Source organism: Hakea prostrata, chromosome 4 (assembly GCF_041222555.1).
Source record: "Hakea prostrata isolate BN-2017 chromosome 4, UWA_Hpros_2, whole genome shotgun sequence".
NCBI classification, from domain to species: domain Eukaryota; kingdom Viridiplantae; phylum Streptophyta; class Magnoliopsida; order Proteales; family Proteaceae; genus Hakea; species Hakea prostrata.
The window spans coordinates 47,797,525-47,823,897 of NC_142603.1; the positions used below are offsets into that span (position 1 = coordinate 47,797,525).

The following is a 26,373-nucleotide window of genomic DNA, read 5'->3' on the forward strand; positions in this document are numbered from 1 at the left end:
AAGGTGCAAAATAGACGGGAAAGACCCGATTGCTAGTCCTTAAAAAAGATGCAAAATAGACCAGGATGTACCCGAGTGTATCTTATCCTTTTGAAAATGATGTTTATTGATAGAATTTCCTCAGATTGGTGGAGTTCCATGACCGATCAATCGGTTTTCCCATAGCCGAGTCTTTCAATCGGTATGATCCCGGTCTCGTTTCTTTGTCTACCAGGTAAGGTCCTTCCCACGTTGGAGTTAACTTCCCTTGATTCCTTGGATCGGAAGCCCCAGTTCGTCTTAACACTAAATCTCCCGATCGATATCTTCGACTTTTGACCTGAGAGTTATAGTGTTGAGTTACTCTTTTCCGGTATAACTGATTTCTTTGTTGCGCCCTTGTTCGGACTTCTTGCAAAAGGTCTAAGTTCTCCCTTAGACCTTGGTCATTTTGACTTTCATCAAAAAAAGGTTGTATCGTAATGACCCGGCCAACACCTCCACGGGAGCTAAGGCATCAGTTCCATACGCCAGACAGGATGGTGTTTCTCCAGTCGAGGTTCACATAGTGGTCCTGTATGACCACAGAACACTCGGGAGTTCCTCGACCCATTGTGCCCGATTTTCCTCCAGTCTCTTCTTAATCCCGTCTAGAAGTGTTCTGTTGGTGACTTCCACCTGCCCATTGCTCTACGGGTAAGCGACTGAGGCGAATCGATGCTCAATGTGATATCTTTTGCAAAAAGATTTGAATCCTGCTCCCTCGAACTGTTTCCCATTGTTTGTTACGAGGATTCGGGGTATCCCGAACCTATAAATGACTTTTTCTTCGAAAAATTTCTCCATCTACTTTTTTGTGATGGACGACAAAGGTTCAGCCTCGACCCACTTCGTAAAGTAATCTATGGCAACAACGAGGTATTCCCGATTTCTCGAAGACTTCGGTAATTTCCCGACTAAGTCCATCCCCCACATTGCGAATGGAGTCGGGCTGACGATGGGCATCATGGGAACTGCTGGCACCTTTGGAACGTTAGCGTGCTTCTGGCATTGCTCACACTTGCGAACATACTCAATAGCATCTTTTTGTACAGTTGGTCAGAATATACCCGAGCGCAATACCTTTTGTGCCAAAGCTTTTCAACCTATGTGTGCGCCGCAAATTCCTTCGTGATCTCTTGCTAGGGCATAGCTGGCCCGAGAAGGTCCAACACACCTTAAAAGCGGTTTAGTGAAGGATCTTCTATATAATTGGTCCTCAATGACAGTGAACCGAGCTGCTTGGTTTCTAATTCGTTTGGCTTCTTTTGGATTAGTTGGGAGGACATCATCTCGAATATATTGAACCAAAGGTGTTGTCTAGTCGGGCTCGTTACTGATCTCAAAAGTTTCTATCTCCTGGATACTCGGGCTGCTTAATTCTTCAATAAAAACTGCCGAGTCCAAATTTTTGTAATTTGCCAAGGATAGCCGGGAGAGTTCATTTGCCTTTTCATTCTCCTTCCTGGGTATCTGTCGGTAAGTTACCCGATCGAAGTAGACCTGGAACTGTTCAACCTTGGCCAAATACTTAGCCATTCTCTTGTCCTTCGCACTGTATTCTCCCTTGATTTGATTGACAACAAGTTAGGAATCACTTCGTACTTCTAATTCCCGAACCTTGAGTGCTCGAGCCACTCGTAAACCTGCTATGACAGCTTCATACTCGGCTTCATTATTTGAAGTCGGGAAGTTAAATCTGAGTGCATAGCTAATGATGAAATCTTCAGGACTGCTGAGGGTCAAGCCTGCTCCCGATCCTGAAGTACTACTCGAGCCATCAACGTGTAGAATCCACAAGTTTGATGTTTCAGTAGTGTCTGCTTGATTCTCCCTTTGGGGCAAAGTACTTTCCACAATGAAGTCGGCCAATATTTGAGCTTTTATGGCCGTCCTTGGTTAAAACTCGATCTGGTACTCGCTAAGCTCCACCGCCCATCCGACCATTCTTCCAGCTACATCAGGTCTTTGGAGTATCTTCTTTAATGGGAAGTTGGTCGGGACTATTATTGGATGTGCCTGAAAATAAGGCCTTAGTTTCCGTGATGCTACAAGAAGCGCCAAAGCCTGCTTATCAATGTCCGGGTACCTTATTTCAGCGTCTATGAGTACATGACTCACATAATAGACCGGGTTCTGAATTGTTTCCCCTCTCACCAGTACAGAACACTAACTGCAATTAGTGAAATAGCAAGGTAAACTGTGAGAGTTTCCCCGGTTACTGGTCGGGCTAAAACAGGTGTTGTCTTGAGCGATATTTTCAATTGTTCAAATGCCTGCTGGCATTCCTCAGTCCAAGTGATTGTTCCTAAACTTGATGTAGTCTTCAATGCTTTGAAAAAAGAATTGCATTTTTCACCAGCTCGGGAAATGAACCGATTTAATGCTGCTACCCTTCCTGTCAAACATTGGATCTCTTTTATTGTGACAGGTGGTGTCATCTCGATCAGCGCCTGAATCTTCTCCGGGTTGGCCTCAATTCCTCTTTAGGAGACCATGAACCCGAGGAACTTTCCTGACGAGACTCCAAAGGCGCATTTTTCAGGATTCAAACGCATTTGGTACGTTCTTAGCACATCAAATGTTTCTTCCAAGTCTGCCAAATGTCTTGTCCGAACTAAACTTTTCATGAGCATATCATCAATGTAAACCTCCATGTTCTTCCTGATTAGTTGTTGGAAAATTTTGTTTACTGTTCTCTGATAAGTGGCCTCTGCATTTTTTAGACCAAAAGGCATCACTCGGTAGTAATAGCTCTCCTGATCTGTCATGAATGAGGTATGCCTCTCATCATCCCGACTCATCAAGATCTGATTGTATCCCGAGTATGCGTCCATAAAGCTAAGAACTTTATGCCCAGCAGTTGCATCGATCAGAAGGTCGATCCTCGGGAGGGGATAACAATCTTTCGGGCAGGCTTTGTTTAAGTCTGTATAGTTGGTACACATTCTCCATTTCTCATTCGCCTTTTTGACCATCACTACGTTGGCCAGCCAGGTTGGACATTCAATTGGTTCTATGAAACCCGATTTCTCCAACTTTTCCACCTCGACTCTGATTGCTTCATGCTTCTCTATTGCGAAGTTTCTTCGCCTTTGGATGACCGGGATAGCACCCTTCTGTATCCAGAGTTTATGCTCTACCACCCTCCTGTCTATCCCGGGCATGTCACTTGCCGACCATGCAAAGATATCTGCATTATCACATAAGAATTGAGTAAGTTCTTTTTTGAAGTTTTCCGGTTGCTCCGAGCCGATAAACGTTCCTCTGTCGGGAAGGGATTGACTGAGTTGTATCCTTTCCAGTTTTTCTACTGGCTCCACTCGCTGCATGTTCTCTTCGTCCCAGTTGTCTCGGACTTCAACTTTCAGAGCGGTTCCCGAACTTTCTGGCCTTCGTTTTTCCTTCAAGTAATTGGTGTAGCATTGTCGGGACGTTGATTGATCTGAACAACATTCTCCTACTCCGGCCTCGGTCGGGAACTTTAATTTCATGTGCCTAGGGGATACGACTGCCTCAAGTGCATTGAGTGTTGGGCGTCCTAGGATCACATTATACGCCGACAAATCCTTTACAACCATAAAGTTGACTCGAACCAGTGTGTCTCGGGGTGACTTCCCGATCTTGAGATCCAAATGGATTGTTCCTTCAGCCATTGTGGAGGATCCTGCAAAACCATATAATGGAGTTGATGAAGGGGTTAGTAAATCATCAGCCAATTTCAACCTTTTGAAAGCCTCGTATGAGATCAGGTCAACGGATGAGCCCGTGTCAACTAGTACTCGGTGAACCTCCCAATTAGCTATTTTGACCTTAACGATTATCGCATCATCATGTGGTGCTATAATTCCGTTCAAATCTTCATCTGTAAAGATTATTGGTTTCGGGCATGCCGGATTTGCTCTCTTTTCAGGTAAATGGACAGCTCCCACAAACCGAGTCCCATGATTACGTACACGGGTGTTTCTTCCCGATCCACTTTCTCCTTTCCCTTGTCTGCCATTTTAGTGGCTTCCTTCGGACTTGGTGATCGGGCTCTTTTTTTTTTATTTTATTCTCGCGAGTATGTGCGGGACTTTCTCGAGTCCCTTACATACTGACCAAGTTTGCCTTGCTGGATCAGTTTCTCAATTTCTGATTTCAGAATCCGACAACCATCCGTGTGATGGCCGTAATCCTTGTGGAAACGAGAGTATTTTGTCATATCCCGATCTTCCGGTAGTGAACGTAACTTCCCGGGCCACCTCAAAGATTTCTTGTCCCTAATATTCATTAAAATCTCTGACGGCTTTGCGTTGAGGGGGGTGTGATTCACTCGAACCGGATCATGCTTCCACTTTCCTTTCGATCCCTGACTTCTTCCGTTTGGTGAACTTTTATCCACATCTCGATCTGATCTTCTGTCCCGATCGGCTTTTACCCGAGTGTTTATAACTTCATAAACGCTGGCTTGCTTCTGGCATTTGCATAACAGTGTCCCGTACGTTTTGGGTTTATCTGTTAGCAAAACTTCCAGAAGTCTTTGATGAGTGATGCCACTCCAAAGTGCACTATACGCAACTTGATCATCTAGATCCTCGATCTCAATGGCAACCTCGTCGAATCGTTTTAGATAATCCCTAATGGATTCGCTTCTTCCTTGCCGTATGGCAAATAGGCCATCAGATGTCTTCTTACTCCCGATTGCGCTTCGGAAACGAGCTATAAACTTTCGAGCAAGCTCCCAGAAGTTGTTAATGGATCCGGGTTGCAAGCTGCTGAACCACTTAATGGCTGGTCCTTTGAGTGAAGTCGGGAACGTTCTCCAGAGCAATTCGTCCTCCTGACCAAGCACAGTCATTACTGACTTGAAGTAGCTTATGTGCTCCTTCAGGTTCGTCTTTCCCTCGAACGGGGTGAATGTGGGCATGATGAAATTTCGTGGAAGAGGCATGTTCATGATCTCATCCGAGAAAGGCTCTCGGTCTACCACGTCCAAATCCTCATCGTGGTCTCGATCCTCCAGTTTACGCTCGACCTTCGCTACTCGTCTTCGGAGCCGATTTTGCCTTGCTATATCTTCGTCAAATTCAATAGGCTCCTCCCTCCGATGGTGCGTTGTTGCCTCTTCTCTTCGGGAATGTACCTGGGACGTGGATATTCTCGAACGTGAAGGCTGAGGTTGGCTTTCTCCCTGATGCTCGACCTCTTCCCGACGACTCCTTTGGGGCAGGGATCCCGTCTTGGATGGTACCGAAATACGATCCAAGGAAATGATTCTTGTCAAGTTAGGAGTCGTCTGGCGATTATTACGGTTGGGATGAGTTTCTTTTTGTTCCCGAGTTTGTCTATCTCTTGGGATACGCCTTGCTTGTTGGGAGCTTCTTACCGTCTGGAAGGCTTTTATCAACCTTCCCGCCTGAGTGTTGTGTCTTGGTCCTTGTTCGACTCCAATTTGATGGAAAAAATTACGCAACACACCTTGCATCTCAAGCATCCCCTTTCTGATTTCATCTACATCTGCTACAGTAGCATGGCCCTGGGGACCCTTTGAAGTTCCTTCGCCATTCGGATCCTCAAGAACCATGTTGTCCTGGAGTATTTCTTGATCTACTCGGGTTGAAGGGTCAACCCCCTCCTCGAGGATTGTTCGATCATCCCCGGTGTTTTCTTGTTGGGAACGTCCGATGACTCGTCTTACCATGACTTCAGAGTTTTGTCGTTCCCATAGATGGCGCCAAACTGATGCGGATCAATTATACTTCTGGATCCGATTGAGCCTCCTCTCGTATCTGGGATGATGAGTCCTGCAAAAAAGGTTAGATGCGGGCCGGCTTGTGTGCCGGGCAGCCGCCTCCGATGGCAAAGTCAGATAATGAACAGAGTGAGGTCTCGTGCAAAAGCTACACAAGATTATACTCAGAGTGTATTGGATGCTTACCAGAGAGGTGCGTCCCCCCTCTTATACTGATTATGTTACCTTATATGCATTTGGTAGGTTTACCCGGCAAGGATTGTCGAATCCCCTGAGATCATGCCTTCCTGCTATCGATTCCTGCACAATCGTCGACGGAGTTGACTTTCTTAATAGGGAAAGACTGCCTTATTTGTTAAGCGTGATGCGTGCCTTGATCGACTCAATTGGTTATTTCCCGATTGGATGTGAAGCCCCACTCGGGCGTAACCCGATGATATAAGAAACGTGTGTTAATGAGATGACCCGGCTGGATTTGATGATCAATCCGGGTTATACCCGGTTGGATATGAAACTTCCGTATCAGTAGAGTATACTATGCTTTCTTTGCAGCCTACTTCTAATGGGGTCAGTAGCACCTTCCCTTTAGAAATTACACTCGTTCATGATTCAAGTAGGCTATCTGGAAGGAAGCAATAGGGTTGAAACCTATGGAAATTAAGTTCTATAAATTCTTTGAGAATACCTATCCTTCCTCCAATCTGCATTTGGAACTAGCCTAGTCTAAAAATCAATCTCCGAGCTACAGCCATCAGACCTTATATAATTAAGGAGTATAAAGCATGTAAGAAGTAAGAACTCACCACAGTCTGCTAATTTACCATCCCTGCCAGCACGACCTGCTTCCTGGTAATATGCTTCCAAATTCTGTTGAGCAATAGAATCAGAAAGTGCTACTAGATCTTAGAAATAGCAACTGAAACAAATACAACATTTCATTGATTTTGTGAGGTAGAATGGAAGCAAAAACCCTCTACCCTGCCCCCACCCCCAAAAAATTTAAAGAAATGATGATGATGCACAAGTAAACATCCATTGAAAGTATTAAAAGCAAAAGAAAGAGTAGGATGCACAATTTTTCAAATAAAAGTAGACAGTGGCAAGATGGAAAAGTTGAAGTCCATACAAGAGAAAGAAAAAAAAAAAAAATAAATAAATATATATATATATATACCACACCGTCAAATCTAAGAGATAAACCTGTGGCCAACCATAATGGATAACTCTTCGGACATTTGACTTGTCAATGCCCATTCCAAAAGCAGTTGTAGCAACAACAACCTGGTGGTCAAGAAAACAGAATGATCCTTAGTTTTAGAATTTAAATAATAATCTTTAAACAGAGGTGTTTAGAATTCTCTTCATGGATCAGTTCAGGATATTGAAGTTCAAAAGTGAGAAGATGTGGCCAAGCCTCCAATTGACCAACCTAAGATATAGCAATCATTAAAAGGAATACTAGTGCCAGAATGGTTGACTGAATTAGTAAGCAACAAAGCTCTCATGATAATGTCTTGTATGGAATAAAAATGGGAAAGGACTAGGAACGCATAGCCCAACTTGTTGGACAAGAGACCCCCTACCAACACTCAGAATAATGGTGCTGCATATTGGCTTCTCAGCTCAATACATGCGTGGAAGCCTTCAACAGGAGCTTGTTTTGAGAACTAGGAGCTCATTGAGTCCTTTATAGGCCTATAGTTGGACACCTCGTAGCCTACCACTGAACCCTGTTAAGTTATCTAGAATTAGCTAAATAGTTTGATGTTAGAGATCTACTTGATATCAATCTTAATTTATTCAATTTAGTAGCTTTCTCTAGAAAGCTCAGGAATCCCATAGATTCCTCCACCACATTAGCTGGTCCAAAGTCTATAAACCCAAATCGGAAGTTGGCCTTGGCATTCACGGAATCAAGGATTTCAATTGGATGGCTCCTCAAACTCATCTAGAGAATCTTCTCTAAAGAGAAATCAATTTGGGTAGATTACCTTCTCAAGAACAAGTCATTCTGAACTGCCCCACCCCTTCCAATCTTGGACTTGGCAGAAGCTCCTCTCCTTTGCCCTCTCCGCCATCTCTGTTAAAATTGCGGACAGTTCCAATATCTCCTTCTGGCTCGATCCTTGGCACCTCCTAGGCATACTTTTTCATGTTGTTGGAGCCAGAGCAATCTACTCCTCAGGCATCCGTATATTCTGCCTCTCTCTCTCCCCTCCTCCCCCCACTTCCTTGTCCCTAATGGTTGGTCTCCTTCCTACTTGAGATTGCCCATGTGAGGTCTCTCCTCCCCATCCCCCTTAACCAGCCTTGTGACCATCTCGTTTGGCTTCCTTCCAAAAACTCCCTCTTCTCCTTTGTCCTTGCCTGGAACCATATTTGCAGCCCCTCCCCCCGGTGCCCTGATCCAATATTGCTTGGTTCAAAGGCCATGTCACTCCATGCCTTCACCATTTGGAGAGCCCTTTCCTTTTGCCTTCCAACCCAAGACATCCTCATCCCCTAGTCCATTCCTGCCCCCCACCTCGTATCTTTTGCCCCGTTGATGAAACTATCCCCCACCTCTTCTTTGCTTGCCCTTTTGCCTGCTCCATTTGGTTTCTTTCCCTCTCCTATATTTGGTCCAAATCTAGATGCTCTCAGCCCCTAGATTTAGAGTGTCGCTAGATTGGTTCTACTTTCAGAGGCTCTATGTTAGCCGACAATATTGGGAATCTTGGGGGGGGGGGGGGTATCTCACATATTTGGATGGAGCACAACTTTCGTGGATGGACCACCAAATCTCGCTTAGTGGATTAGATTTGGAAAGCCATTTGTAATGATGTTAGTTCTAGGATCTCTTTTTGGTATCACAAGCCCCTTGCAGATAACCCAAGGAATAGACACCCTATTGTTACCTCCGGTCTTGAAAGCTCTTTGCTCGTCTTCCAAATAATCTTAGTCTAGTTCCCCCCCCCCCCCATCCCCGCCATACTTTCCTCCCCTTTGGGGTGTTGATAATATATTTTTTTTATTCATCCCCCCCCCAAAAAAAAAAATGCTAACTAAAGAGGGATTTCATTTCATCTTCAAGAAATTTAGTTTCTAAGTGTCCAAGTCCTTGGTTCTAACAGTTAACAAATTTCTTAATGTGAAGTTGCAAGAGTGATATGGTTGGATATTAATTTAAGTCCAAATATTTATAACTCCACAGATTTTCTTTCTCTTAACCAATTAGTTATTTTAAGTCACTATCTTGCTTCATACTTAAACTCAGTGTGGGATTTTACTCTTGCGAGTGAAGCTCTTCTAGGGAGTAAGATATAATATCAACCCCCAATCTTCCACTTTTATACACCATACTATTCTTGAGACAGTCCCCAATCCATCATTTCCCCAAAAAATATAGAAAACCTATGCCCCTTGACCCATATTCCCAAAAGACTCTTCAATAAGTGAATAACTCATCATCTTTTCCCTTTATTTTTGACAATCACCTTAGAAATCACATTAACCCTCATCTAGTGACTTAAATCTATCCCAAAGTCCCCATAAACCTACCCAAACCCCTAATACTGACGAGAACGCATACTGTGAAACATCATATGCCTCAAATTATTGTTGATTTGCCTTCTGATAATTTCATTCTCTTAAATGAACCCAAATCAAGGGCATACATCAAACTTTTATTGAACATGGAAAGGAACATGCTGAAAAGATTAAAAAGAGCAACTGTTCTCTACAATTTTTCTTTGGTAACACCATTCAGGAACAATTCGTTTTGCTGGGAATTTAACTTAGTATCAAATATTACTCATTATAATGACAACGGAGACGAAGAGAAATGAAATAAAATGAAATAAATAAAATAATCCATTTTCAGTATCGAAAGTCTCATGCCTCCAAAATATCTTGATGGAAATCCTTGTGGACCCGCCTTAAATGAGCTTTCGGCAACTGAAAGGAGAAAGTATGTGTTAATAACTTCATAGGGAAACAAATCAAATTGTATTTTAATCCTCATTTTCTAAATGGAAGTATTCAGTCCATCGGAGGGGAAGAATTCAAATTGGAGCTCGCCAGGAAAAAAGAAAATATATTGGGGGGCATAATGCACATATCTTATAGCAAGGGCATCTCCAGTGGCATGAGGCTCCCTGACTAGAGGGCCTGGGGAGGGGCAGATGTAAACAGTCTTACCATGCTTTGCAAAGAGGCTATTTCCTTGATTCAAATCCATGACCATAACATTGCAATAGAGCAACTTGAATCAACCAAATTGTTTGATGCATTATCCAGAAACCATGCAGAATCAGAAAAGAATGTGGATGATTTGGAAGGATTTTGCACTTGCTTGCCTGACCATTATGCAACTTCCATTGTAAAGTTTCTAGTGGCCAACCATTGGCTTATTCTTGAAATATTGTACCCATGAGAAACTATTTAATCATCGCATTTCCAGAAACTATAGGTTCAGGGGCTCCCATAATATGAGGCTGAGGCAATGGGAAAAGATAAACCAGCAAACCAAAACAATAAAAAACTTACTTATAGAAGCCTACAGTATAATGAAAGGACATGGCCAAGATAAAAACTTGCCTTGGCATTATAAGCAGCAGCTTTTATACCAACCCTACATAGAAATTTTGCTAGTTTTAATGTCTCTTTTCTCGTTCGCACAAATATGATGGTTGATCCTTGTTCTAAAGGTGCCAGTCGAAGTTGTAAGCCTTCTTCTAGTTTGGTTGGCAATCCAAGTGTCTCACATGATCCACAGACAAGCCTTCTCTCACCAGGAGATATCCCGAAGAATTCACTGCAAACAACTGCAGAAATGGAGATCAATGAATTCATTTCCTGAATAGCTATGTAAACTTCAAGAACTAAAGGGGTCAAGGGAGGCAATAGGCAAAAGGAGGAAATCTGGAAGAGGTCTAATGAAGTTCCCTCCACGATTAACTTGGCAGTATTTAAATCATATGAGTTGGTGATTGATTAGTTACACTGAAGTTATACCATCAGGACTGTAGCCCTACATAAAAGTCATTGGTTTGGAAATTTTAAACAGTGCAAAATGTCATAGTTCTAGTCATAAAATTCCACTACTCCTCCATCCCCACAATGAAAATTCCACTAGTCAAATTTTGGGTGCAAAGTAAGAAATCAGCAAAACTTCAAATGAATATGAAAACTGACTTATGACTGAACAGTAGGTGTAACTAGAAGACAAGAAATCCTAGAAATAATGCAAGAATAGTACCATCTAAATCATTCACACACTGAAATGTGCCTAGGTAATCTTCTTCATCTAAGCAATCATCATAAAGATCCTCAGAATCATACAAATACATTTCATCCACATCAGAATCGCTGGAATTATCAGAATCGCATGAATTATCAGAATAACTGGAATGATCAGAATTGCTATCTGAACAGCTGGAATTATCAGAATCACTCTCTGAACCACTGGAATTATCAGAATCGCTCTCTGAACCACATAAGGCAGCCTTCTCAACATCCATTCTACTCCCGGTGTAAGTCTCTATCAATTGACGGAAGTCCCTTACATAAGATGACTTGGATGTTGTTCTACTATGGTTCACCTGCAAAGTATAGAAAAGTGACTGAAAAGACTGGGAAAGCAATGGTATTTCAAGAAACTAAAAATTACAGTAATTACTAGCCATTGCCCTTAGCGTAACATATATCTAAATGCATATGAGAAAAAACAATAATTACTTCAATGAAAACCAAAAAGAAGTCCCAAAATAGATCAGACAAAATATCCAAAACTCACAGAAAACCGAAGATTCGGTCTAAAGAACGAAGTAAGCACAATCTTCGTTTCCTCTGACATGCAAAGTGACTTGACAACGTCTTCTCGAACTCGGATTGTAGCAGTAGCTGTCAATGCCATCAGCGGGATATCAAACTTCAAGAATTTCAATTTTCTGGCAGTGAAGTTTTCTCTTAACACAGACAATCGCCTACAACAAGTGGGATATGGGGAAAAAGAAAGAAAGGACTTGTCAAGGTGGAAAAACTGCCAACTTAAAATGTAAGACGGTTGCAGAAAAGATAATAATCAACAAACAGTTTCTCTGCATGAATAAAGTATTCTTCTTTTTTTTTTTTTTTTTTTTTTTGTGTGGGGGGGGGGGGGGGGGGGATGAATAAAGAATTTAGAATTTTTACGTGTAGGTCCTCTTAATAGAGCATAAATTAATGTTGGATTCTCTTAGTGTAATAATTTACGTCTAGATCCCAAAGTAACTAACACCACTAAATTTTTTCAAATTTCAAACCTAAAGATACCAAAATACCCCTTAGGTTATTTAATACATACGATATGACTAAAATACCCCTAATACCCTATTGTAATTAACTATATGGGTGATGTGAAGGAAAAATCCCTTCACCCTACCAGAACCATGGCAGAAATCACCCCACAAAAAAAAAAAAAAAAAAAAATAACATAATAAATTGACTGAATTATCAAACTGAACGCACTAAGCTGAAGGCTTTTAATTTGATTCAACAAGAAATCTGGAGGAGGATCCATCATACTGAAATTCAGAGGAGGATTGAATTTGGGATCTTTGCGATGGGCTGCGCTGTTGGCCCCGTTGCCTGCACACATCATCCTCTTCGGTATCTATAATATCATCAGTTCGTCTGGGATATGAACCTTCCTCCGCAACTCTAACAAGAGCACCATCTTTGGCAACAAAGAATAGCGTGAGGAGCAGGAGAAGACGAAACAGAAGTAAAACGGAGAAAGGATTGCCACATTGGCTACACACATTGTACTCCCTTCACACATAAATTAATGTTGGTCCTCCATTTCATAGTTGTGTCCTTCCCTCTTTGCATGGTGAACAATATGGTACTGAGACCAACAGTCATGAAATTGGTCTGTACTAATTCAAGATTTTTCTTATAAAATTGAGACTAGAAAGTGAATTTTAGTTTTAAAGAATTCGATTTTGCTCAAGGGAGAACCCCGGAAGTTAATTGCAAAAACTACTTTTTTCTGATTAAAACATTTTGATCAGGTTTGTTTAACTCAAATGGCCCTCTTTTTTGTCTATGTTTGCCAGTTGAAAGAATTTATACTGAATCAACCGGAGGCACGTGTGATAAAAATAGGTGATAACATCTTCCAGAGACCTAGAGATCCTCTAGGAAATTCTTGAGAAGTTCCACGGTAAGAAGAATAAAGCCCCTAATGATAGTTCTACCGAGTCTTCAGAGCAAAGCTATAGTGTTCTTGCTGAACCAAATTAAAAATCTTCAGAATAATTCATTGACAGTTTCAACTCAGTTTTTGTTTTTTTTCCTCTCTTTTGTGGGTGGTTTCCGGTGAAGGAGAAGGTGGGTAACGGGATTCCTCCTTCACCCACCTATTGGTTAATTATAATAGGGTATTGGGGGTGTTTTAATCATATCATATATATTAAACAACTTAAGGTGTATTTTAGTCCCTTCAGCTTTGAAATTTGAAAAATCTTAAAAATGTTAGTTACTTTGGGACCCAAACGTAAATTTTCCCACTAAGGGGACCCAACATTAGTTTATGCTCTACTAAGAGGATCCACACGTAGAAAACTCAAGAATTTATTAACCGAAGGAGAGAACAGAGGGAGGGGAAGAGATTCCAAAAGCAACCAGGTCGAAGCCTTACAAAAGCCATAAAAGCTCATCAAAAAAGCAAACCAATGGGAAAAGCCAAGAGACCAGAGGCCAAAACAAACACAACAGGACCTATATAAACTTTTTTCCTCTATTCTTCTTCTTCTTCCTTCTAGGAGACTTGAAGTCCATGACGAACTCTCCGTCGACATGGTGGCAGCCTTTACTTGTGCGATTACTTCTCCTACAATCATCAAGCTCTAAAACAAGAATAGGGGTTTAAGTATTGACACCCACCGAATCTTACTGACGACCAAAGTTATCAGTCTGTATTGAAGAAGCAAGAGGGGAGGCAGGGGATCCAACTCTTGCAGCCTCAAAAAAGGGGAGCAATAGCCAGAGGGTCCTCAATAGCAAGGCACAATGAGAACAGATCACAAGAGAAGGGATTGGCCAAGGATTTGAGTTAACTACTCTCAAAATGGGGGGGGGGGGTTGGGTTGGGGAAAGGGCCTGGGGGCGAGAAGGGAGAGAGATATGCAAGATGGGCTAAGACCACCATGGAAAGAGACGAGGGCGGGGGACTGGAAATTAAAGACTAGGTCTAGGCTCAACAGAAGGGATGGGTGAGTGAATGGGCCAGGTGGGTTCAAAGGGAGAGGGAAGAAGAGGGTTAGAATGGGAGTGGGACTTGAGAGAGAGAGAGAGAGAGAGTGAAACCCAGCCCAAACCTAGCTAGGACACCTTATTTGTTTTGAGTGAAGAAAGGCTTGTTTGTGTTTGACCTTGAAGTGGGACCCAAAGTTCAGTTTAAATATGTTTAGAAAACCCTAGAAAGTCAAGCCAAGCCTCTCCCTTAGTGTTGATCCGGGTGTTTGACCCGAAACCCTTGGATATTGTTGATGGTGCTCCATACTTGGAAGCATTGTCAGTGTTAGTTTTGAATCTGCAGCCTGAAGAAGGAGAGCTTAGTTGACATACCTAATGCACTCCCGGACATGATTCGAAGGTAATTCCCTGATCTAGACTTGTTGATTGATTTGTAGGAGAAAACCCACCTCAATTTGAATTGTTCTAGCCCTCCAATTCCCTCCCCCAAGTTATTGTCACTACTTGGTCGACTAGGCCAGTCAACCAACCCAATCGACCAAAGGAATTACAAGCCCGAGAAAATCTGGTTTTTTGGTCATTTTGGGTTCTATTTATGTGGATCTTCGGGGTTTTAACCCTATTCTACTGCTGGGACTCTCTTGGAACGCGGGAAGGCTCCCCTTAGGCTCCTCCTTGGCTTTCGTGAAGATCTCCTTCAAGATCATAGTCTCTCTTCTCAAATCTCTTCCCCAAGGTATGGATTCTCTCTCTCTCTTACTCTCTAATCTACTCTCACCTCTTCTCTTTATTGCTGTTGAGGCCATGAAGATGGTGCTACAACCTTGCAACCACCTCTTCATGTGTTTCCCCCTTTTCATTTGCTTAAACTCCTCTCACCCCATTAATGCTATGCTCCCATTTGATTCTTATCATTGCATTACCATTATTTCCTTCCTAGCATCATGATTTTATCACCTAATCTGATTTCTATTGTATGCCAAGTCTGATTTTAGGTTAGTAATTGATCCTAATCTATTGTCCATCATTTCATTACTTGAATTCCCTAATGTTCCTTGCATTTACATTTGATTTCAATTGATGCTATGATTCTTGTCTTTAGAACTTAGGGTTTCAAATTGGGGGTTTTCAATTGGGCCATTGGATTCGGCTAATTCTTGTTATGTAGTGTTCTTATACTGTTATTAACAATCCCTCCAAGTTTCGGATTGATTCGAGCCCCAGAAGATCGATTTCGGGCCAAAATCCACTATTCAGCCCCGGCACTATTCACTTGGTCGACTGATTGGTCGACTGACTCAGTCGACCAAGTCACTCAACCAAGCAGTTGCTGAATTGTGTGCTTCGCCGATTTGATCCATTCGACCTCCGATTTTCCCGATTTCTTTTCTAATCTTTCATTTATGTTTGTCTAGGGTCTTAATACCATATTTGGATATGTGGCATTTGGATTATCATTATCGCGACTTAAGGTAAGGACGGTTATACCCATATGACATAGACTATGTGATTATTACACCGATGTTGGCAACTTAGTAGGCTTAGCTTATTAGTTGTTTTTAGACATCATATGACTACTGTAGTTACCTTATGACAGTAGCACCATGTTTATTTATTTTGTTTATCATGTCTATTCATTCTTGTCATTTACTTATACACTTGATCATGTGATGTTATAACGTATCTTTCAATATAATGATGTATTATGTATATATAATATGATGAACTGAGAATGTGATTGGATAAGTATAATTTGGGATTGGGGAATGTCCTTTTAACATTTCTATCCTTAGACATCAGAGGGAATATGTTGAAATAAACGATTGTAGTAGAATGGTTTATTGATACATGATCTCAAGCCCTCTATTTATAATTAAGTGGAAAGTAGACTATTACAAGGAATAGAATTTTACATGAATAAAAACTCTAATTTAACTCCTATACAAACTCTTATTAGACTCCTAATAGAATCCAACACTCCCCCTCAAGTTGAGGCATGGATATCACATATGCCCAACTTGACCAAAAAAGTATAAAACATCTGTCCAAGTAAACATCTGCAATTTGATCTTCAAACTTATAGATTACATCTGCCTTATACCCATTTGCTTTGTCCTCATCTTTACTGCAACTTTATGTCTCCAAGGAAGAACGCCCAAGAAAAAAGGTAGAATCTTCAAATGTTGAGAAGAATAAATTTCTGCGCAAATCTGAGGGAAAATATATTTTTGGGGTAACAATTGCTAAGGGTAAAACAGCCAAAGTGAAACTTTTGATTTGTAGCAATGTTAGATCTTTAAAGGGAAAGTTTGCCAAGGGACAATCTCCAAAGGTAATAGAGATCAAGTTCTGCAAAAGTAGGGGAAAATTTGTCAAAGGTAAGTGACAATCTCCAAAGGTAATAGAGATCAAGTTCTGCAAAGGTCAAACGACAAATCTTTTGCAAGGTTAGATCTCCGAAGGGGAAGATGTCAAGTTAAGGGGCAAATCTCCAGGGTTAACAGAGATCAAGTTCTGCACAATCAAAAAGATAGCTCTATAGCAACGTTAGATCTCCAAAGTAGAAGATTGTGAAGGTAAGGGGCAAACTTTCAAAGGTAACAAAGATCAAATTCTACAAAAGGAAGCCTACATGAAAGGCATTGAATTGTAGACATCTTCAATCTCCCCCTCACGTGTAGCTTTTCACATGGGAAAACAATAACAAAGGAAATCCTAATGGGGAAACTTGGAAAGGAAGAAATTGTAATGGTAAGATGAAAGTATCATGAAAATAAATCTAGAGAAAATGACAAAATTTGAAAGGTGGATGATCGAGCCTACGGTGCCACTGATGAAGGTTTGATATTACCGAATGGACCGGATTAGAAGATGTAGTCAAAGCAGAAGTAGATCCTCCAATCGGCTCGAGCAAATAAAGTCCAATTACCACGACCAATCTCCTTCCCCGTGACCAGATCCGAAAGTAGCAAGGTAGGAGTTGGTAGTGGTAGTAGAGGAAGCAGTGGTCGAGGCTGTACCGGCAGTAGAAGACTGCAGAATACGTCGCAGAGTAGCAAACTCCTCCTGTGAAAAACCAACGTCTGCAGAGGGTGTGGTGGAAACTGTCTCAGAAAGATTAGCCTGTGGTTTTCCCTTTCTTTGTGCTCGTTTTTGCTCAAAATCAGCAGGCTTCCCATGCAGTTTCCAACAATTTTCCTTGGTATGATATGGTTTGTGACAGTGCTCACACTTGACAATCTCCTTAGCCAAATCAGATTTAGTGTGAACAAACTGTAAAGCTAATTTCTCCATAATAGGAGTATGAAGCATGACTAATTGACGACTTTCCTCACACTGAATAAGAGCATAAGACTGCTCTAGTGTAGGAAAGGGAGAACGACTTAAGACTTGCACTCTGATCTGATTATACTCCACGTTCAAACCTGCTAAGAAGTCATATACTCGAATCAATGTACTTCTTATATGTCGCCACATCATCTGCATTAGTGGGGTGATAATCCCCATAATGATCCAACTCTTGCCAAAGAGATCGCAACTCAGCATAATAGTGGGCCACAGTTAGTTCCTTTTGGGTAGTCTCATGAAGCTTCTTTCATAGCTCATAAACCTGTGCATCATTCCCCAACTGCCCATATGTTTCAGTACTAGCCTTCCAGATTTGGGCTGCAGTATCAAGTAATAGGTAATCCTGAGCAATATTTGGATGCATGGAATTCAAAAGGAATGACATAATAAGAGAGTCATTTGATATCCATTTATCTTGTAAAACACCTGCGGTAGTGGGTTTGATAGTGGTGCTCGTAATGTATCCAACTAGTCCTCTTCCAGCAATAGTCAGGTAAGCAGATCGAGACCAGATAAAGTAATTTGTGCCGTCAAATCTTACCGAAAGAGAATGAAGAGTGGGAAAATATTCGGATCCAGCAGGAGCAGTAGTATCATTTGTGGCTGCCATGTTGAAAGAATTGTCTGCAGACTTCCAGTCTTCACTCCTTGAAAAAAAACTAAAACGTCGCAGAATGCAATAGACAAACAATAATATGATCAAATCTCCTTTTTCCTTCTTCTTCTTCTTCTTCTTCTTCTTCTTTTTTTCTTCTTCTTAACAGAATCGTAGATTAGAAGAAGAAGAGAAAGAAAAAAATAATAATATGGTTCGGTCAAAGAGAACCAAAATATGGTCTAAATTTGGTTTGGGAATTTGAAAAAGAGAAAAATCTGGTTCGGCCAAAGGACTGGTCTGGTTTATTGAAGCGATGGGCTTAAAGGGATTTCATCATAGTCCCAAGCTTAAAACAAATCACAAATCGAAGAGAGGGACTTAAAACAGATCGCAAATCAAAGAGAGGCAGAGGCAATGGTGAAAGCAAATTATGGAAAACAACTCACAGTCCCTAGGAAGCTAGAAGCAGATCGATTCTTTCTCTTCCTTTCTTTTTTTTTTTTTTTCTTTGGTCGATGGCGGAAGCAGCGATGAGAGCAACATCAGTAGCAACGATGGTAGCAACAGGGTTCTTGACGATAACAGCGGTGGTATCAACAGGGTTCCTCTTCTCTTCTTCTTTCCTTTCCCTCCTTTTGGTTTTGGAGATCGATTAGTGCAGAAAATTTCTGAATTTGAGTTTCTGACGATTCTGAGAAAAAAAACCTACGATGGTTGTAGGAAAAATTCTGCAATTGTTGCAGAAGAAAGAACTCTACAACGGTATTACAGTTGCAGAAAATTCCTGCGATGGGTTTTTATCCTTTTCTACGACAGAGACAGCAAGAGAGGCGAGGAGGTAAGTTCGACACTCTTCTCTCTTTTTTTCTTCTTAATTCCCTAATCGAGATTAGGCTCTGATACCATGTTGAAATAAACGATTGTAGTAGAATGGCTTATTGATACATGATCTCAAGCCCTCTATTTATAATTAAGTGGAAAGTAGACTATTACAAGGAATAGAATTTTACATGAATAAAAACTCCAATTTAACTCCTATACAAACTCTTATTAGACTCCTAATAGAATCCAACAGAATAGAATGGGATGTTCTCCGAAAATGCCCATCGACGCTTTCCCGGATTATTAGATGACATACATAGGACTTGTTTAGATGTGTTGGCTAGGACATCCCCGTTGGATCAGACCCGAATCGGAAGGGCATTGAGACCGAACGACCCGTGGTAGTAGTATGGTTTGATAGGCGCTCAAGACCGGTAACCACCCCGTGAGAGGACATAAATCATACTACGGATACCCGAAAGGGGCCATTTATTGGTAGGGTTGCAAATAGCTAGACTTGGGCTCACGGGCACTCAAGACCGGTAACCAACCCGTGAGAGGACGTGAGAGCTTCCCATCTACTATTTGTGGATGACCAATAGGGTTGATGAATTCGTAGTCCGGGATTATGCTGACTCTAACGTGAAGGATACCGAAAAGGATCGCCCGGGGCGAGGAATAGACGTATCTGGATCTGACATGATATGACTAAGTAGATTACTTGCATTGGGCTAGGCTTCACCTTGACATGTGCCACTATTTAAACCAATGGTGATGTGAGAGAGCGGTGACTTAAACCTCAGCCATGGATTGTCCCGAGGGATGCAGGACCCAATTCCCCCAGCTTGAGTGATTGAGACCTACCCAAAGAAGTATGTTGCTATGACTTAAAGCATGTCTACCATAGAGACTAGCATATGTAGAGTTAGAATCATACTTGCATCATCTGTTTCATATCATCTTGCATCATGCTATGCTTTGTATCATGTATCTGTGTTATTATGGAATAACTGTCTTGCTGAGTTCTTTTGAACTCACTCCTTTTTACAACATCTTTTGTTAGACTTATCTGCATGTACTACTACTGTTGACTATGATGGTCAACACTATGAAGATCAAATTGATGACTCATATACTACTGATCATGGTGACTATGTTGGTGAAGACTATCAAGACAAGGCTGATATTTGTCAGGAGCGGATTCGGCCTTGTCTAGTTTTATATGATTATGTTATTGAGGAAACATTGTATAAGTTAGAAGAAACTATAACTTAGTTGCTTACCTTTTTCTTTCCCTTCTTTTGAGAATTGGTTGTAACCTTTACTTTATTTCGATCTACCTTCCGCTGTTATTGTAGAATGGGTTTCCCCCTTCATTTCGTACTTTGACTATTTATTCTATTGGTATCATTTCCGTACTCTATGTTCTTTTATGATCCTTCTATGATTCTTTTTTTACTTTTATTATTAAATTACTTGAATACAAAGATTTGTTCTTGCTTTTTGATTATATTATTGTGCTAAGTGGTTATGATCGTTCCTAAACTGGATCGTCGAGACTGTGGATCACTACCCCGAGTAATCCAGATAGGGTACCCCCTGGGTGGATTTTGCGGGATGTGACAGAGAGAGTGGGCTACAAGAGTGTGAGTGGAAGGAGGAGGAAAGTGGATTGGAATGGTAATGAGTCAAGAGTGAGAGTGGAAGGAGTGAAAGGGGGAAGAGGAAGAAAACTAGGTGGGCCCCAAGTCACACAATAAAGTGGAGAGGGAGAGGGGAGAAATTGAGAAAGAGGGGAGTAAGTGGGAGAATCAATGAAAATAATCCAAAAGGGAAAAGGGCGATGGATTAGGAGACCTGGAGTCAATGAGTGGACCAAAAAGGCAGTAGGGGAAGTCAAAATTGCAAGGTTTAGGGAAGCGCTGATGACAAACAGAGAAGGCAACAAAGAAGGCGGCAGTCGACAGTGTTGCAAGGATGTAGGGTTGCCACTTGTCAAGCAAAAGGGGTACTTGGGATGGGGAAAGACCATTGCTGACAAGGATAGGAAAAAGGAGAGTTTGCTTCTAGGCTTCCACAAAGGCGAGCCAGGGGACCATGGTAGAGGACCGTGGTAGGGGATCGTGGCAGGGGACTATGGCAGGGGACAATGAGGAATATTCGACAGTAGCATAGGCTTCAGGGTTCAAGAGGGAGAAGTGATTTTGCTTACCAGCCCTGGGCTTTTATAGAGGGCAACTTTTTAGCCTTATTTTGCATCTGAGCTAGCTCTCGGTGTTGACATCAATAAAGGTTTTGCTGCATACAAACTTGAGAGGGCTCCTTATGCTTGATCATATTCACAAGAAGCTCCAGCTCTGGAAGGGCAAGCTTCTATCCTTTGCTGGTAGAGTGGTCCCCATCCACTCCGTTCTACAATCTTCCTATCTCTATTAGTGTGGAATCTTTTCCATTCCAAAATCCACCATCCATGCTATGGAATCCTTGTTTTGTGCCTTCCTTTGGAAGGGGTAGGAAACCTCGTGTTTCCTTCATTTGACCAATTGGTCTACCATTTGCCGCGCTACTTCTGAGGGAGGCCTTGGAATCCGTCGGATCATCGATGTTAACTTTTCCTGCATCATTAAACTGATTTGGAAAATTGCCTCAAAACATGATTCCATCTGGGTCAAATGGGTTTATTCTTATCATCTCCGGTCTGATTCCCTCTGGACTTGCCCCATGCCCTCCAACCCCTCTTGGGTATGGAGGAAAATTCTCTTGTTGCGTCCTCGCGCCATCTCGGCAATCTCTAACACTATCTCTTCCGGCTCTTCCACTTCCTTTTGGCTTAACTCGTGGCATCCAATGGGCGTTCTCTATAATCTCTTAGGGCCCCGTGCTGTCTACAACTCCTGCATCCCCAAAACCACTCCCTTGTTCACTTATATCACAAACATATCGTGGAATCCAGCCCCTCTCCCCATTCTCACACAGGTTTGGGAATCTCTTCCCCTCTCTCTGGTTCCACCAATGATACCCCGATTTGGCTTCCCTCCCCCTCCAAAACCTTCTCCGTAGCCTCAGCCTAGAACATCCTTAGAGCCCATAACCCTAAACCCCTTAGCCCCCCTTAGTCTGGTTCAAAGGCTTCATCCCCCGTCATTCCCTTACCCTTTGGAAAGCCCGTAACCTTGCCCTCCCTACCCAGTCCTTCCTTATTAGCCGCTACATCCCTACAAATCCCAATTGCATCCTCTGTTGGAATGGTTTGGAGGACCTTGAACACCTTTTCTTTTCTTGCCTTTTCTCCAGATCTATCTGGAGAAAAGTCCTTGCCTCCATTTGGCCCCGTTCGATACGGTCTTTCGGGTTTTCTCGTGATTGGTCTTGGATTTTGAGAACCTTCTCAAATAATTCTATCTGTGATCGAATCGGCAAGCTAGTTTTCTGCGCATGCATTCATCACCTATGGTGGGAGCGTAACCTTAAAAGGACTTCCAAATCCTGCTCCATTGATAGGATTTGGAATGCCATCTATTTTTATGTTTCTTCCAAATTGTTAGCTATTCCCCATCCCCCGGTTGATGATACCCCAAGGAACAGGCTTATTGTTGTCTACTGAGGTCTTAGTTCTTCGTTTCAGTCTCCTTCTTGAAGGCCTTGTTTCCTTGTTTCTTTAATATAATTATTTATTCATCCAAAAAAAACTTGAGAGGGCTTCTCCATGCAATAATGGTGACTGAAGGTGTTACAAGTGGGGCAATAGGGCAGTCTCAAGTCATGTTTTACTTCATGAGTGAAGGCAAAGCCAATTTCTTCCTTGACATAAATCATCAAAGGACGGGTTTTTTGCGAAGAACTCAATGCTGAATTGCTGATGTATGCAAAGGTTAGGCGGTAGTTTGCTTGAGTTCTAGAGCCCGAGAAGAGTGGAGTAACGAGAACTCACTAGGCTCAACCCCTTATTGCACTAGTAACGGAGGGGGAGCCCAGGGAATGAAGCCCAAAGAGGTAAGGAAGAGAGATCCTCCCAGGTGAGTTGCAATTCATGATGCCATTCTCGGAGGAATAATGGTTTGTTCCCCACCATCCAAGCCTTCCTTCAAGAGCCCTTCTTTTGTCTCCTTCATCTGAAAACTTGAACAAGAAGAACCCACGATCGAGCAGGAAGCTTTGCAATAAGCCAAATGGTTTCCATTGTTTAGTCATGGATGATTTGATGATGTGGAATGGGGTTGAGAGCCAGGTAAGTGGCCTACAATGCAACAGATCCAAAGAGAGACTTTGTCATCTAGAGCACCTGTCGGGCAGAAAAGAATAGTCTGACCATTAACCAGAAAGAGAAGGATTGGACAAAGGGGAAGGCCAGCACAAGGGTGTTGGGTTGGGGAGGAAAAGAGAGAGGACCAGGGTAAGGATTATCCGGAAGTATAACGGTTGCAAGGGTGGTTGTTGGAGGAATGGAAGTGTGGGGGGGGGGGGAGAGGGTTGGTCATCTCTAAAATCCCACCTTCAAGATTTTAGTCATCGCCAAATTCCCAGTTTTTCCTCTACATGATAGAGGTTGAACCTACATTATGTTGCATTATGTTTAAAGTCAGAAGGGAAATACTAACAAGTTATCAGTGATTGGATCCTATGGAAAGCAGATTTTCAATGCTGGAACTCCTTCAATAGGTCCCATATAGAGTGCCTGCATGTACTTAATGTGTAGTAGTGCTACAGCCATAGATGGTACTTGTGATATAAATGGTATCCTATGGATTACAAAGTGGACGAATAAACCAGTCATGTTGCACAAGCCACTACAAGTAGGATTAAAAGAACAAGAAGGTGGTCAGAAGATGGACTAATACCTGAAGTCAGGTCGAAAATCATGGCCCCACTTAGAGACACAATGTACTTCGTCTATAGCAAATAACGCAATTCCGTGAATCTCTGCAAGTCTCTGAAGTGGTCCTATAAGTCTGCTCAAAATAAGATAGAAGAGTATTTATTTTTCTCAAAAGAATTGGATACAGCCCAACCCCAACTCCCTTATCCCCACCCTCTCTGTAAAAAGAAAAAAAGGGAGAAAGAATAAGTAATAAGTAAAAAATTTCTTCCCTGAGCAGGTGAGGAGATGAGTGAAAGATGGGATAAATCTCACCTAAGTACTGTCTCTGGGCAAGCATAAACTAAAGAATACATGCCATTCATTGCTTTCTGTTCTACAGTACTATCACTTTGTCCGGAACCAAGGAAGTTAGCAGAGATTCCATGTTTTGCTAGTTTTAAGCACTGATCATGCATCAAGCTTATCAGTGGTGAAATCACAACAACTACCTTCCCCGTCAAAATTGCAGGAATCTGAAAACAAAGTGATTTCCCTGCAGAAATGTGTTTAAGAAATCAGCTATAGCCTCCCATTGTACTTTAACGGAAAAATCATGGGTTCAGAACTGGGTGCAACCAAGACAAACAAGAATACCTGATCCTGTTGCAGCAAGAACAAGACAATCTCGGTGGGCTAACCAAGCCTCCAGGGCTTCTTTTTGGAAATTCTTCAAGCATGAAAAACCAAAATGTTTCATTAAGACATTACTAACTCTCTGCTCCCAATTGGATCCAATCAAGGGATCTTCTGGCCTAAGAACTGGTAATACAGCCAATTTTGGTGCAGGTCTCACATCAAGATCCACATATGGAAGAGGTTTTTTCTGCTCCTTCATAGGTTTGAACATGTTAGAGCCAGAAACTGACGCACCGGATGCACCATGAGCCTTGCTTTTTTTGGGCCTACCTGAGTTTTGGAGATGGTCGGCGATTCTAGACTGTTTCATCCGACCCATAGCATTTGAGTTGGACATAACACAATTACCTGAAGTGTGTCCATCACTGGTAGAAACCTCAGAATCATTAGATTGAATCCTACAATTTCCATTAGAACCATTCAAGATGAACTCAATGGCATTATGGAGAGATGGACCCACAGCTCGTATGGCTTCCATGATTAAGGAATACTGAAATCCCATTCCAATCAGCTTCGCAATGACATGGTCAGCAGAGACATCATTCCCATCCATAGCATAGAATTGGGAATTTAAAATGTGTACAGATATCTGAAGGTCATTAAACAAGGAAAGGAAACAAATTAGAAGTAATATTGTTGAGAAAGCCTTAGGCAGTACCACATAATCCAAATAGAAAAATCTCACCAGAATGCTACAACAAAAGGGATAACAGAAACAAAACAGAAACTTTTAGAGCATTAAGTTACTATGCCCAATTTGAACTTTATAAAGTCTAACAGTTGATGTGTTCTACAAGGATAACTGAAAATCAGGCTTAACCTAGCTTTCCATGATTCTCAATGCAATATAGTGAAATAAAATTGAGTTAACAATAGCACATTACATGACAGATTAGTACAAGCAGTGAGACAAGATACACCATAAGGACAAAAAAAATTGGGACACAATAACAATAAATTCTCCAATGTATGGGGACGACAAAAATGGGACACAAAAACAATAAAACTGAACCATGTACTCAGGAAAGGAGTTCAACCAAATCGATATTTACCCAAAAACAGAAGAAGAAAACCAGATAGCGTGTCTAGTCTGGTGTGTTCGCCAAGCGGCAGGGATTTTGAGCTCGGCCAATTCTAGCCGGAAATCACTGGTTTCCGGTTTGGATCCTCTCCTTTTGCAGATATTTTCCACTGAGTGTTCAAGTGACAGTGTTCAATCATATGAAACATTTTAATCCAAAAGTAAAAGCAAATCCAATGAGTGCCCTTTAGCTTTACGTAGCTGAGTCATATCACTCAACTTAGCTTTACAGTATTTCTTCTTTTTTTTTATTTTGGTCAAACATTCATAGATTTTTTAAAGGAGAAGAATAGAATAGTCAATCAAAGCGGTTGGTCCAAGTGGTAAGCAGCTTGGTCACCTTAAGCAAGGTTCCGATATCAAAACCTTGTGAATGCAAAAAATCCCCGCTACGAGACTCATCCATCACAGCCAGGTGGTTTATGGACTGGATCAAACACCAAATTAGTCGGGCAAAGCCTTGAAAATTGGGGTTGGCAAACCTAAAAAAAGAAGAGCCAAATCCGTCATGTGCTAGCTCAATGTTGTTGGATTGTTGGACTCTGTTCGAGTCAACCCTAATTTTAAAATTAAAAAATAAAATTATATATATATATATATATATATATATATATATATATATATATATATATATTTGTCCTTGTTAAATCTTCTTATAAGTGACAAAAAAAAATTTAAAAGAATGTTGGTTTAAAAAAAAAAAAAAAAAAGACGTTGGTCACTGAGTCAACTTTGATAGTAAAACCAACAAAGTTCAACGAAGTAGTAAGAGTCAATCATCTTTGATGGTATATGCAATAGTTACCAAATTCTTTATATATGTAATTTGCTATTTTTTAAAATTAAATATTATTAAAATTTAAATGCACTAACAAATGCCTAAAAAAGCACCATACATAGAGTACAAGGCTACATTGGGGTAGGGAATGTTACGTGTGTACATTCTTTATCTTCTTCTCTTCTCTTTTTATTTTTTTATAATAATGTAATTTTTATATATTGGGGATAGAGAGTATTCCATAATATACCTTAGGCATAGTGGAACCCACAACCTTTTC

The 26,373-nt window shown here is 41.4% G+C and overlaps 1 protein-coding gene across 2 annotated transcripts; it reads right to left on the reverse strand.

Annotated features, from left to right (window-relative positions):
- Window positions 1–6,555: 6,555 nt before the first annotated feature.
- On the reverse strand, window positions 6,556–25,451 carry LOC149019224 (ATP-dependent DNA helicase Q-like SIM; the record flags this gene model as incomplete). 2 transcript variants are annotated; one of them, XM_089153258.1, is given in 10 exon segments in its annotated part: window positions 6,556–6,619; window positions 6,953–7,033; window positions 9,632–9,688; window positions 10,331–10,557; window positions 10,992–11,334; window positions 11,529–11,718; window positions 23,579–23,689; window positions 23,872–24,091; window positions 24,193–24,823; window positions 25,287–25,451. In XM_089153258.1, coding segments are annotated over 9 exon segments (1,888 nt in total), but the record flags the coding sequence as incomplete, so codon positions are not given.
- Between the last annotated feature and the right edge of the window lie 922 nt (window positions 25,452–26,373).